This window comes from Salmo salar, chromosome 01 (genome assembly GCF_965601325.2).
Source record: "Salmo salar chromosome 01, fSalSal1, whole genome shotgun sequence".
NCBI classification, from domain to species: Eukaryota; Metazoa; Chordata; class Actinopteri; order Salmoniformes; family Salmonidae; genus Salmo; species Salmo salar.
The window spans coordinates 56,132,289-56,147,675 of NC_138291.1; the positions used below are offsets into that span (position 1 = coordinate 56,132,289).

Below are 15,387 nucleotides of genomic sequence, written 5' to 3' on the forward strand. Positions count from 1 at the left end.
AAACCATATGCCATGACTGTCTCAGTCACCAGATCTCAACCCAATTGAACACATTTGGGAGATTCTGGAGTGGCGCCTCAGTGTTTTCCACCATCAACAAAACACCAAATTATGGACTTTCTCATGGAAGAATGGTGTCGCATCCCTCCAATAGTGTTCTAGACACATGTAGGATCTATGCCAATGCACATTGAAGCTGTTCTGGCGGCTCATGACAGCCCAACGCACAGCAGGCAGGGGTCAAATAAATCAACACTGACATGACTTCAAATGAATGAGAGCCATCCAGGAGGCTGGGGAAAGTGGAGCAACACAGCACCACACTAATATCAACTCAGTGAATTGCAAGCAGGGGTTAAATTGGGAGCAGCGAGGTAGAAGTTTGACTTTTTTTTTTAGGATGGATGAGAGTTTAGATTTCAATTTGATTAGTAGTTAGTTTTCTATTGAAAAGCATGAAAAAGCAAGAGAGTTGAACAGTTCCACCATTTACAAAGTCAGCTGGTAGCAAATCACTGATAATAAGGAGAGGATGGCTATCATATGACCAGTGTGGCTAGTGGAGGACAGGTAGTTGAGTTACACTAGGTAACAGACAGCACTTCACTTCACTGAGTTAAGCGAGGTGGTGAATGGTTGCATAAAGTTACATAAAGGTAAACCTGGCTAGACCAGACATGTATCACAGTAATGGTGCGGACACACCAGTGAGAGCTAAACTACATCAAGTCAGTCAAAATTAATAGAAGTACATTGAAATATACACAAACCAGCCAGCGCACATATTGCCTGTATATTTTATTTTATGTACATGTAAAAAAAAAAAAATACTTTAAAAAATAAACTGAAAATAGCCAATAACATTGACCAATGTGGGCAACAGCAGACAGCCATGTAGCTCATCAAATACAGGAATTTCCTGACATCTGCTTCCATCTTAATCATAAACCAGGTGAAAGGGGGAGCTAGGCACTCTCCTTCCCCATTCTTCCTAAAGAGTCAATCAAAACCAAAGGGACTCAAAATGGAACACAAATGCGACAGGAGCTCTGGGTAGCGTTCATTAGGGCTTGCAACAGAAAACTAAAATAAACGATTTCTATTGGACAAGTCCAGGTAGTCCTTGCCCGTTTTCTTCTGTTCAGTGCCTACTGAACAACCCATGGTTCCTGCGGTCCCTCCCTTCCCCCTACTTTCCAACAGTGCTGCTTTCAACTCCAAGGTCAATAAAGGTTGATCCTGCAGTCTCTCCCTCTCCGGACTGCAATCTGCAACCAGTATTGAGCATACAGAGTAGCCACCTATCTCCCCCACCCTTCACCAGCACACTCAAAGAGTTGAATTCACAGTATTCTTACAGCATTTTCAGGTGAATATAAAGCTTTAATTGATGGATAGGGTTTGACAATCTTCTCCAGTGGAAACATTTGATGGAACTGGGTTGAGTTGAAAGAATGTACAAATACACACCCGAGACAAAAATGCAAGAATACAGTGTACACAACCGCCCGTGAAAAAGGTTCAATCTCTGGTGACCCAAAAGTTAAATAAATTTTAAAAAAGTATTCTCCAAGGCCATGAATAGTCAACCTTGATATAAACTCCCGCTGCCTGGCAGTGCTGTAACTCTAGTTAGTGAAAGGACAATGAGCTTACAGCAGGCCACCAAGGTACAGATAAAGTGCTTTTTCTTTACATGACACATTAAATAATGAAAGTGAGTAGAAATGAACTTTGGGATCTCTCAACAACGACCAATACATACCACACTTCTAAAGGTATTCAAACCAAAATGGAAGAGACAAATTTGAAAAGAAAAGTATAAATAACATTACGTCGACATATCCAACTAGCACTGCTGAAGAAGGCTACAAGGATGAATCACTGTATAATAGAAGAAACTACAGTACTATCTCTGGATGGGACAGTTTCACATTCTCATATTTGGAAAGTAAGGAACTTAGTGTAAGACTTTTCACCAGAAATGCAGATATACATTTCCTGGTCTGTTCGAGAGAAGAAAAAAAAAGTGGGTGGGCTTCCAATGAGGATGGCACTGGGACTGAACAGACCTGACGAGGCCCTCTGACTGGTTGTCGTTGAACCACTTCACGACCAATCGGTTCGAGAGGACGTTCACAAAAGCAGCAGTATGGAGATCTTAAGGAATTGTAGAAAGGTAAACTTAAATCGTTATGGATAATAAATGGTTACAGATAATAAATACATTCTGATTTGTAGTGTGTTGCTATTCAGTTTCTACTGATATGGTTAAAAATAAAAATTATTGAAGAATTGTTCCTTATAGTCCATGAGATGCCTCAAACTGGCATTTCTTGCTCCCTTATCCAGTCAACAACACCCCACCTGGGTGGCCATTTTCCTCCAGCCATGTGGGAGGGGGGGGGGGTGCTGTATAAATAGTGACCCTAGCAACTGCACACGCTTTCTTGCTCTCCTGGGGAGTCAGATTTCCACAAAGCCTTTGAAAGGAGACTATTCTTCAGTCTTCAGATTCTACAGAGAGAGAGAGACAGATGGGACAGAGAGCAAATAATGATTAGGCAAATAATGGCAGTTCGCTTTCCAATGGAGGGACATTCTAACTACAGGCCTAGACTTTGCACTGGAAGAGTTATGCATGTTTACAGAAAAGACGGATTCTCACTTGACCATTCAAGATATGGAACATTTCTAACTGAACTCAAGACAAGATCTTTTTTCAGAAGTCACTCTTGTGCAGTGGTGGAAAAAAATACCCCATTTTCATACTTGAGTAAAAGTAAAGATACCTTAAAAGAAAATGACTCAAGTAAACGTCACCCAGTAAAATACTACTTGAGTAAAAGTAGTTGGTATTAAATGTACTTAAGTATCAAAAGTAAAAGTATAAATCATATCCTTATATTAAGCAAACCAGTCTCGATTTTTCTTTTCTTTTTTCTCCCATAGCCAGGGGCACGCGCCAACACTCACAGACATCATTCACAAATGAAGCAGTTGTGTTGAGTGAGTCCGCCAGAACAGAGGCAGTGTCCTGCTAAGCATTCAAAATGTAACGAATACTTTTGGGTGTCGAAAATGTAAGGAGTAAAAAGTACATTATTTTCTTTAGGAATGTAGTGGAATAGTCAAAAATATTAATACTAAAGTACAGATACACCCCCCCCCCCCAAAAAAAAACGTAAAAATACTTTCAAGTACTACTTAAGTACTTTACACCACTGCCCAAGTAATGAACACAATGCATTTCAGACACTTCACAGCCAGATCTCTGGACAGCTGACGTGGCAAAACTATTTATGAGTTACGGAAAGAATGGCATTCTCAAAAGAGTCTGGTGTGCATTATGAACGTAGTTCAGTCCAGGTGTACCTTCACATGACTACTGGGCCTTCACCAAAGCAAACAGTGGCCCTGGGACCTGTCTGGCAGTGTCATATCACCCTAAGACAATATTTAACCTAGGTGTAGGTGAACAGCCTGGTGCTTGGCTACATGGGGTCTGATTCCACAGACCTATCAACAAAAGAATACCAAGGGAACGAGGGCTTGTGCTTTCGATCTATATGATCAGGCCTAATGTTTTATGACAACTATTGGTAGGCAGACTGAGTCCCTGGGTTCAGTCAACCAAAATCATTCAATTAAGAATATTTTATCATACAAGGGTGAGGTGAACAACAACTTATTTAGGCATTAAAAAGAGAGGATGTATTCTGCGTGAAAATTTTTATGAGCCCAAAGCATTGCCCAGCATGTAGCATTAATCCAAGGTACCGGACTACTGTGTATTTAGTGAACAAACTCAAATTGTCTGAGTGTTGTGGACTCACCTACGTTTCGCAGTGAGAGGTGAGTAGAGAGGTGATCTCGGGGCTCATATGGCCCACGGCCTTGGCAGCTTCCACAATGGCTCGTCGGTACATCCCTTTCTTCTTGCGGTTGAACCGCGACCTGAAAAACTCCCGGAAGGGAGAGAGTTTGGCAACGGAGAGCTGGGAGGTAGTGGGTGAGCCAAACCAGGCCACCTTAGCCTCTGGCCACTGGGCTTCGCAGTTAACGGACTCCTCTTTGCGGCTGCCGCTGATGCTGAGCACCCTCGCCGGCCACCAGGGGAACCCATGGATCTTCCCCCACACCACGTCTCCCACGGCCACCGCGTGGCCCTCCTCCGTCACACACTTGGTCATGCTGCGCGTGTGCAGGCGCACGGTGAGTGGTGGCACAGTCTTGCTGTCGTCTCGCGAGAGCGACGAGGAAGACACGGAGGAGATGTGCTCTCCTGGAGCCAGGTCGCACAGCTCTGGGGGCGTGCCGTCTGAGGTGAAGGATTTTGATTCGTCCAGGCTATCGGTGCTGCACACGGACAGGCTGGAGGAGTCCGCCTTCCTCTTGCGGAAGTTGATGAGCAGCGTGAGGTCACTGTGGCCTCGGTCGGCCTCCTCTCCAGAGCTCCCCGACCACAGCTCCATGGGAGTCTTCTCCTCAGAGTCCTCCGAGTGGGGCAGGGGACCAGGGACTGGCACCCTGGGGCCTTTCTTCCTCGACCCCTCTACCAGCTCCGCCTCGTACACCGTCAGGCTGTCCTCCCCGTCCCCCAGGGTCGTCACGCGGATCTTTGGGGACGGGAGGTCCAGGCCGGCTGTTAGGGGCCTGGGGAGCTTGAGTTTGGGAATGGACACGGTCAGGCCCGTCCTGGTGGCATCCAGGATGTGGCGCTGCTCCTGGGTCTGGGTTAGGGTGGTGGGCTCAGGCACTTTGCCCTGGTGGTCTCTCAGGCCATTCTGCATCAGCTGCTTGGGGCAGAAGGGCTTGACGGAGCCGTGGACCCGAGCTGGGATCTTCATGACCTCAACCTTGGCTTGCGGAGTGCTGTACGAAATCTTAATGACTGGGCTGTGGGGAATGATGTCTACTGCAGGGAACTTTGGTTCGTCATCCCTTTTGTCCTTCCGGAGCCGCTTGCCGTCGTAGCCAGTGGGGCCATTCTCCCGTCTCTTGTTGTTATCCTTGGTGGCGTCTGCGTCCTCTTTCCTGGCCAACTTGATGGACCCCTCGTCGCTGTATAGCGCGTTCTCTTTCCTAGACGTCTTGGTGGTGGGCATCCCGTCTTTACTGTCTTCGTCACTGTTCAGGGTGTTCTTACACTTCTCGCACAACACCTGCCGGGGGCGGAGCCTGATGGTGCTCATGGTCATCTGCCCGGGCTCTCGGGTCCGCCTCTTCTTCCTCTTGATTGTTCGCGGTGGTGGCTGAGGTACCCATTGACCATAGCTGTGGCGGACCCATATGGGCTGAGGGAAGGGAGCGCCTTCAAAATAAGGAGGATATGGAGCCTGCCCGGCAGGCACTGGTGTGGGCAGAGGGGCAGGGAGATGGGCACCTGGTGGATCATTTTCAGTGAGCGTGTTTTCATCCTTTGGTCTATGATGTGAAGCCTGGCTGGGAGGTTTAGTAACTGGCTCCTCTGTCAGTACTTCAAGGATTTCACAACCAGGTTTGAATGCAGGGCATTTCACTGGCTTTGTTGTGACATCTGGTAGGCAGAAAAGCCCAGTCCTATAAGAAAACAGTGAAAATATATACTTTTGTATGTTTTGTAGCTTCTGAGTGTTTGCATCCAATCATGATCAAGTCAAATTGTTTGCGCTCAACATTCACATTGTGAAATAAAGCAGGAATGTCAACTCCTCATCGAGTTCATGTTCAAGAACATTAACTCAACAAAATCTATGCGCAACAGATGCACTCCTTTGACCCTGTCGGGGCACTTATGAAAGCCCTTATGGTTGCAACACTTCAGTTTGTATAGAAGACGCAAATCAGACAACAGATGCTAATTGCTACTTACAACAGATGTTAATGCTGTGAACACGCTAATTTACAAAACCCACTTCCATTTTCCTAATCAGTGTAGTTCATATCCCAATTACTTCAATACTATAAAAAAAGGCAACATCAATAAAGATTTTCCTTTGTTAGAACATTGCACTTTCTACTGGATTGGGGGTTGGGAGACAGCAAGCAAGCAGGTCGTTGTCTAGCTAGCCTATAGTCTGCCCTCCAGCCGTGTGCTACAACCTGAAAGAGCTGGAGTGTTTTTCCCCTGTAAATTCACATGTTCCTTTCCATTCCAGTGGACCTGCAGAGGTAACGTGTCCAAGCCGGGCTCCTCGAAGGAGCCCTTTGAAAGGTAGCTGACAGCAGCAACAACAACATGGCTGTGCTCGGCTGTCAGAGACAGCAGACAAAGAGACTACAGGAAACCCAGGAGCCCCCCTCCACTCCATCTGACTGAACAAAAACAATCCCATGAATCACTCGGGACCAAGAGGGCCAGGGGATTCACTTGTTTTCATATCAGTGTCTGCTGGGAGCTTGTATGTTATGAGAATATTAATTAAAGCACATTTAGGAAGCCCGAAAGGCGTTTCCCCATGAGCAGCCATTGGCACCTTTTAATAAAGCGGCTCGGCGAGGCCTGTTTCCTGTGCTTTGGGGGAAGACCTTTAAAAAGGCCCTTATTGAGCAACAAAATCTCAGCCGGCCCAATGATTGACACAGGAGGTACAGTCCTGGCCTATGCTGTGTACAAGGTCATACTGGTTAACCGGCCATGACGCAAACACTTGCCATTTAATCTTGTATACATCACAACCAAATAAAGAGATCCGGCTAAAAAAGTAGACGACATGGAAACTAGAGACACAATGAAGGGAAATGCATTTTTATGAACCTAAAAAGGAAGAACTCACATTTTGACACGACAAGGCAAAATAGGCCTGTATGCCAAACCACTGTTCTTTGTTTAAGCCACAGGGGAAGGTGAATCTCAGGACATTTGGAGTGATCGATCACATGAACATGTAGACCTACTGACAGGAAAAGCTGTTAAGAGTAAAAACAAATAAACCCAGGAAAATATTTAAGGTGCACTCACTGCACTGTACTAGTGCAACACAAGGCCAGAACATGTGACTAGAGTCCTGGTGTGACACACTGCATGCCCCATATTAATACCAATCATTCAAAGAAAATGTTATACCTTAGGCCTATGTATAGGGTGTTAACAATGGGTAGCCTAAATGTGATTTCTAGCCAACATTGTCTACTCTAGTGCACCCTTTGTCAAGCACAAAGTAGGCCTATAGCCTAGTTTTACTGGTGTCTGTAACCTCCTTGGTAACTCAACGAGTGCCATCTTTAACAGCTGTATAATCTCTTAGAGTTTCAGGTCAATCATTTATAAAAAAAATATATACTTAATTGTATCATTATAAGGGTAAAATTCTATGACTGAGTTTCAACCTAGGCCTACAGTAAAAGCACCAGAAGTCGGCTAAATTATTAATGGTGTGATGCCCATCACCTTACATAGGCCTAGCTATTAAAACATGATGTAGGTAGCTCGATGAATTAGAAGAATGCATATACAAAAGTGTAATATGAGAAAGGGTGTTTCAGCAAGGCCTGCCATAGTTGGATACATTGTAGCCAGTCTAAATCTAGACAACAGTGAACTAGCTTGATAGCTAAGCTAACAATGAGGTATGAAGGTACCCACAAATATATGTATAACTAACCCCTGTCTGTGGTACCCACGTAGGCATACTTTTTCTTGAAATGCCCATCCGCATGTTACTTTCACGGGGTTTTTGGCTTTATCCAAGTTTCATAGTAATGATACACGTGTTTATATTCTATTCATATATGTTGGCTGTAAAAGTGAGCAAAACAGATAGTTAACGTTAGCTGGCTAACTAGCTAGCTAAACCCCCTTGGAGTCTTTTGTATAAAGGCCCATGTAGCTACCTAGCTAGTTTAGCCAGCTAACGTTAGCTAGATAATTACTTTGTGATAAATGTATCAAATTATTCGAAAAAATAAGAGACTTACTTTTTATTGCAATCGAGTAATATCCCCATGTAGCTCCTTTCTTGATAGGTTAGCGTAACCACTAGTGTATCGTTAACTATTTGATCGATAGTAACAGGAATCTGAGAGCCGGCCCGCAGCTCCTCTGCCACAGCCTCCATATTTTCCGGCGTGAGATGTCCGGCTTGGCGGTACTCGATCGCGGCCGCGGGAGCCACGATCGCCTCGGTTAAAGATGCTACTCCCTTCTACTTTCGAGCACGGGAGGCTACACCAGGGCACGAAATGATCAACCCCCACATAGTCAATTACAACAGTTCTGCCACTGATGACATCACACAAGAAGAACAGAGGAGAGAAATCTTTTTAAATTGCCTCTCTGTCTTGCTTGAAATTATACAATTTGGCTTTCAGTTTATTAACTCTAATGTAGCCACAATTCAGAAAATATAGCTATTTCATCATTAGCTATACTCTAGCTAAAAGCCATGTCTGCTCTGCTGGTTTGCAGACAATACATCCACCTTTCTTGGAATGACGAATGCATGATTTTTTCGTATTTATTTGTATATTTTCTATGATCTTCTCTTCAAGGACAGGTGTATCGTGCCATTCCCAATTAAATATAGGCTACCCTCTTTAACTTTCCTGGTTTACATGCATCACCCCCATCGTTACTGTCTGTCTGTACTCTGTATCCAAGAAATAAGTAATTTAGGCTATAGCATACAGTCAAATAAGTATACATTATTAGTCACTGTATAGCTTCTTTATAGATGCAGGCACCTGAAATACAGTGACCTGTTAGGCTATATATGGCACTGATTGACTTGAAGAATGAGTTTGTTTTCTTTGGGACACAAGCACTTTATAAACACTATATAATGTCGTGACATATTAGCAGATGTTAAAGCAGGTGCAGCGAAATATGTTTCAAGCTTCAGTAGTGCCAAACAGTGTCAAACAGTACAAACAGTACAATTCTAATACACAAATATTGTATTAGAATAAGTTAAAAACAAACAAAAAATAAGAAGAACGAGCAATATCAGAACTAGCAATGTCATAGTCCGGGAAATATGGTGTGTATAGACAGTGGTGTGTATAGACAGTGGTGTGTATAGACAGTATGGACTAAGATTATTATAGTAAACTGAAACAAAAACGAATCATGAAAAAACTATTTAGTAAACTGAAATATAAATAAACAACCCCGTTTGAAAAGCTAAAGCTATACTGAAACGTATCTTTGACTCCAAAACTAACAAAAAATAAATAAAACCCATCATGAATTATGTTCAGTTAGATTTTTTTTGGTTTGGTTTTCAAGTTTTTTCTTCTAATGGGGTGTCTGTATCTGGCAAGTCATATTGAGATTGACTTCAATTTAAAGATAGACTGAGCAAGATGTACCTTTTTTGCAGTTTAGCTGACACTCTTATAGAGAGCAATTTACAGGAGCAATTAGGGTTAAATGCCTTGCTCAAGAGCAGATCAACAGATTATTCACTTAGTCGGCTCGGGGATTCGAATCAGCAACCTTTAGGTTATTGACCCAACACTCTTAACCAAGTATGGGTAGCTGCAGCCCAATATGGTGACCGAAAATGGGCGACTGGGTGTGTCGAAAGCGGTTAGTGTATGGAAAGCGAATCAGCTAATTGGGCAGATTGTTGCCACTCAAGACCGTTTTGCGTGGCTGTTTAGGCTGCACAACGAGTCGATAAGCCGACCGGTGTCGTGCCTGCCGAAATGAAGTGCCTCCTTCCTACTAGGTATCATGGTAGTGTCGCCGGCGTGGCAATTTTTTTCCTGACACGTGATTTTATTTCAGGTAGGTTAGCTGAATACACAAGAAATAACTAATATTGATAACCATCTAGATGTCACCTTGATACATACATACAGTCTACTACTCAATGGGGAGGGCATAATGTATGCCATTTAGTGTAATGTATGCCATTTATTTTTTATTTTTAACTAGGCAAGTCATTTAGCAGACGCTTTTATCCAAAGCGATTTACAGTCATGCGTGCATACATTTTACATATGGATGGTCCCGGGAATCGAACCCACTACCCATGATCTACAACATCAACACTGGGACATAGTGGCCTTCGCTCCCGCTTGACATACACTACCGTCCGGTAACGGCGTGGGAAGTAGCCAATATCAGGGTGACAGTCACAGTAAGCACACGCATACAAGGCAATAAGCAACAGTTCACCCATCATCAATACTTTTCATCATAAATAAACAATCCTCAGTTTTATAATTGAAAATTTACAATTATTTGTGTTAAACTAACAGCCCACTCAGCACGTGAAGTCCATGGACGTCGAATTATGGGTGATATCAGGCTGCTATTTCGCCCCAAAATAGCTAATCCCAAATGGGCTAGGTTTAGTCCGTCCTTTTTGGTTTAAATTTAGCCGAAAATCAGCCTGACCGCTAGCTTCCTGTGCTCGTTGAAAACATGAGATCAACGAAAATAATGTTATTGAGTAGCCCATAGCCTATTGATTAAATTATGGTGGCTTCATGGAAATAACCACAAAATATGAATGTCTTTTAGACAAAATGAACTTGTCATGTTGTCAGATGTTTTGACTTTGGTAGAATATGACTGAAAACGGCTTGTAATCTTATGGGTGCACAATTTAACAACTGAATTTGAATATGATATTTTAACCACCAATTTGCTTCTGTGACAACATTACCAGTACCTATCTACTGCTGGTTCTTATTTAGTCATTATGTGCGTGTTAGTTAGTTACAGTATGTGACTAGATAGCAAACGTCAGCAAACTATTTTTCTCTAGCAGTTAACGTCAGCTACTCTGGGTAAAGTTACCTGCAGTCAGATGCTAAGTTACCTAGCTAGTAAACAAGGCAGGAACGCATAGCTAGCTGGTTTGCTAACTACACTACATGACCAAAAGTATGTGTACACCTGTTCGTTGAACATAATATGGAGTTGGTCCGCTCCAGCTGCTATAACAGCCTCCATTCTCTGGGAAGGCTTTCCACTAGATGTTGGAACATTGCTGCTGGGACTTTCTTCCATTCAGCCATGAGCATTATTGAGGTCGGGCACTGATGTTGGGCGATTAGGCCTGGCTCGCAGTCGGCATTCCAATTCATCCCAAAGGTGTTCGATGGGGTTGAAGTCAGGGCTCTTTGGATGCCAGCCAAGTTCTTCCACACTGATCTCGACAAACCATTTCTGTAGGGACCTCGCTTTGTGCACGGGGGCATTGTCATGCTGAAACAGGAAAGGGCCTTCCCCAAACTGTTGCCACAAAGTTGTAGGTACAGAATCGTCTAGAATGTCATTGTACGCTGTAGCGTAAAGATTTCCCTTCACTGGAACTAAGGGGGCTAGCCCGAACCATGAAAAACAGCCCCAGACCATTATTCCTCCTCCACCAAACTGTACAGTTGGCACTATACTTTGGGGCAGATAGCCTTCTCCTGGGATCCACCAAACCCAGATTCATTCATCGGACTGCCAGATGGGTAAGTGTGATTCATCACTCCAGAGAACACGTTTCCACTGCTCCAGAGTCCACTGGCAGCAAGCTTTACACCTCTGCAGCCGACTCTTGGTATTGTGCATGGTGATCTTAGGCTTGTATGCGGCTGCTCGGCCATGGAAACCCATTTCATGATGCTCCCGACGAACAGTTATTGTGCTGACGTTGTTTCTAGAGGCAGTGTTGCAACCGAGGACAGACAATTTTATGCGCTACGCACTTCAGCACTCGGCGGTCTCGTTCTGTGAACCTGAGTGGCCTATCACTTTGTGGCTGAGTCGTTGTTGCTCCTAGACATTTCCACGTCACAGTAACATCACTTACAGTTCACCGGAGCAGCTCTAGCAGGACAGAAATTTAACGAACTGACTTGTTGGAAAGGTGGCATCCTATGAAGGTGCCACGTTGAAAGTCACCAAGCTCGTCAGTAAAGCCATTTTACTGGTAATGTTTGTCTATGGAGATTGCATGGCTGTGTGCTCGGTGTGGCTGACATCGCCGAATCCACACATTTTAGATTTTATACCCGTCAGCAACGGTGGCTGAAATAGCCAAATCCACTTATTTAAACGTGGTCCACATACTTTTGTATATACATTACCAGTCAAACATTTTGAAATAGCTAGTCATTCAAGGGTTTTTCTTTATTTTTACTATTTTCTACATTGTAGAATAGTAGTGAAGACATCAAAACTATGAATAACACTGTAGTAACCAAAAAAGTATCATTTATATTTGAGATTCTTCAAAGTAGCCACCTTGGCATTCTCTCAACCAGCGTCACCTGGAATGCTTTTCCAACAGTTTTGAAGGAGTTCCCACATATGCTGAGCACTTGATGGCTGCTTTTCCTTCGCTCTGCGGTCCAACTCATCCCAAACCATCTCAATTGGGTTGAGGTCGGGTGATTGTGGAGGCCAGGTCATCTGATGCAGATTACCTGTGAAATAGCACTTACACAGCTTGGAGGTGTGTTGGGTCATTGTCCTTTTGAAAAACAAATGATAGTCCCACGAAGCGCAAACCAGATATGATGGCGTATCGCTGCAGAATGCTGTGGTAGCCATGCTGGTTAAGTGTGCCTTGAACTCAAAATAAATCACTGACAGTGTCACCAGCAAAGCACCCCCACACCATCACACATCCTCCTCCATGCTTCACAGTGGGAACCATACATGCAGAGATCATCCGTTCACCTACTCTCCGTCTCACAAAGACATGGCGGTTGGAACCAAAATTCTCAAATTTGGACTCATCAGACCAAAAGACAAATTTCCATTGGTCTAATGTCCATTGCTCATGTTTCTTGGCCCAAGGAAATCTCTTCTTCTTATTGGTGTCCTTTAGTAGTGGGTTCTTTGCAGCAATTGGACCATGAAGGCCTGATTCACCCAGTATCCTGTGAACAGTTGATGTTGAGATGTCTCTGTTACTTGAACTCTGTGAAGCATTTATTTGGTCCTCACGAGATCCAGTTTCATCATAGCGCTTGATGGTTTTTGCGACTGCACTTTTCCAGATTGACTGACCATGTCTTATGTCTTAAAGTACTGATGGACTATCGTTTCTCTTTGATTATTTGAGCTGTTTATGCATTTCTCTTTGCTTATTTGAGCTGTTCTTTCCATAATATGGACTTGGTATTTTTACCAAATAGGGCTATCTTCTGTATACCAACCCTACCTTGTCACAACACAACTGATTGGTTCAAACGCATTAAGAAGGAAAGAAATTCCACAAATTAACTTTTAACAAGGCACACCTGTTCAGTGAAATGCATTCCAGGTGACTACCTCATGAAGCTGGTTGAGAGAATGCTAAGAGTGTGCAAAGCTGTTATCAAGGCAAAGGGTGGCTACTTTGTGTTTAACACTTTCTTGGTTACTACATGATTCCATATGTGTTATTTCATAGTTTTGATGTCTTCACTATTATTCTACAATGTAGAATATAAGAAAAATTAAGAAAAAACCTGGAATAAGAAGGTGTGTCCAAACTTTTGACTGGTACTGTAAGTTGTGCTTCCGTGAGATTGTATAGCCAGGATGAAGCCTGGCCCCTTAACCGGCACAGGGGGCTCTGGCAATGGGTGACGTAATACCCTGTTTGCCAAATGTAGTGGCACTGTTGTCACAGTAATGTTTTTGGGTAGGGGCGTACTGGTCACTCATACCTGTGCCAAGGCCCCTCGCTCAGGGGGTTACACTAAGCCAAGTGCTCGGGGGACTGCTTCTTCTTCAGAGATGCACGCACACCCTGTTTCCTTCACTCCCTCCAACTCTAGGATCTGAAAATAGTAATGAGGTTGCCATAACACTGCGGGAAAGCTAGTACGTTTCACTCACTGGAAGTTTCACTAGCTTTTTAGCATAAGCTAGCCTCTTGGACCGCAGCCCGTTTAGAATAACCAAGCTACTTAATTCTATGTATACTAAGCAAGAGGGCTACCCCAGCAACTCCACATTGGGGAGGCAGGAATAGCTAGGAATAGCTAGCTCACCTCTGCGAGTTAGCCAACTTGGCTAGCATACTATGCAGTGCTCATTTAGCTAGCCTGGTCTTGAAAGATCACGTAGAAACGGATCACCAAGGTGGGACCAGATCCTTCATCAACAAGTCTGGGAAGATAGGCAAGAGATGTTTGACCAAAGCGGCGGGGGGTACCCACCAAACCTGGCCTTCCACTCTATTTGAGTAGCCTTCCGTAACCAGCGACAGAGTGCACAGGAGCTGAGTTGGGCGCAGGCAGCCACCGCATACCCCACGCCCAGGCAGACAAGACATTTGCTCCGACCACCCAACCCATCAGCGCTTCCTGCACCTCGGTCCCAGCCAAGGTATCGGCATCCGGGAAAGGAAAGTCGCCATCGGTAATTCCAAGCTTCCTCAAGAATGCTAGACGTCTTTCCAGGGAGTTTGTACGCAGTACGTGGCAATGCGCACACTGACTGGTTCGAGCGAGGGCACCTGAGTATGCTCCAAGCCAGACAAACTACACGAGACAAACTACATATAGATCATATCTTACAGAGAAACCGCATGACTGGGGCCATGATCTCGACCCCGAACCCAGTTTAGCCATCGTCGTCTGTTAGTTAACTTAGCCATCATACTCATTGCACCAGCAAATTGAAGAATAACACATTGTTTGTGATTAGAAACAAGTACAACCTTCAGGGGTTAAGCATGCAACGTCCAGGGGGTGAGCATGCTTTACCACTATGTGACAGTTTAGTTGGCACAATGTAAGCCAGTCTCGTTTTCAAATTGCTTGTTTTAATAGTTTGAATCGTTCACACTGAAGTGAATAGTGGAATAACCTTGGCGTGATCCTGGACAACACCCTGTCGTTCTCCACTAACATCAAGGCGGTGACCCGATCCTGTAGGTTCATGCTCTACAACATTCGCAGAGTACGACCCTGCCTCACACAGGAAGCGGCGCAGGTCCTAATCCAGGCACTTGTCATCTCCCGTCTGGATTACTGCAACTCGCTGTTGGCTGGGCTCCCTGCCTGTGCCATTAAACCCCTACAACTCATCCAGAACGCCGCAGCCCGTCTGGTGTTCAACCTTCCCAAGTTCTCTCACGTCACCCCGCTCATCCGCTCTCTCCACTGACTTCCAGTTGAAGCTCGCATCCGCTACAAGACCATGGTGATTGCCTACGGAGCTGTGAAGGGAACGGCACCTCCATACCTTCAGGCTCTGATCAGGCCCTACACCCAAACAAGGGCACTGCGTTCATCCACCACTGGCCTGCTGGCCCCCCTACCTCTGAGGAAGCACAGTTCCCGCTCAGCCCAGTCAAAACTGTTCGCTGCTCTGGCACCCCAATGGTGTAACAAGCTCCCTCACGACGCCAGGACAGCGGAGTCAATCACCACCTTCCGGAGACACCTGAAACCCCACCTCTTTAAGGAATACCTAGGATAGGATAAAGTAATCCTTCTAACCCCCCCCCCCCCCTTAAA

At 44.6% G+C, this 15,387-nt stretch overlaps 1 protein-coding gene across 2 annotated transcripts; it reads right to left on the reverse strand.

The window, feature by feature from the left end:
• Positions 1-781: 781 nt before the first annotated feature.
• Positions 782-8,251, reverse strand: LOC106605046 (PWWP domain-containing protein 2B). 2 transcript variants are annotated; one of them, XM_014200295.3, is made up of 3 exons: positions 7,900-8,251; positions 3,841-5,562; positions 782-2,517 (listed from the first exon to the last, which is right to left on the reverse strand). In XM_014200295.3, the coding sequence occupies exons 1-3, from the start codon at positions 8,037-8,039 to the stop codon at positions 2,511-2,513; spliced, it is 1,869 nt and encodes a 622-aa protein (XP_014055770.1). In that variant the 5' UTR covers positions 8,040-8,251; the 3' UTR covers positions 782-2,510. The 2 variants fall into 2 exon arrangements, with proteins under 2 accessions (XP_014055770.1, XP_014055778.1); XM_014200303.3 differs by having other exon boundaries at positions 3,837-5,562; positions 7,900-8,248.
• Positions 8,252-15,387: the final 7,136 nt, after the last annotated feature.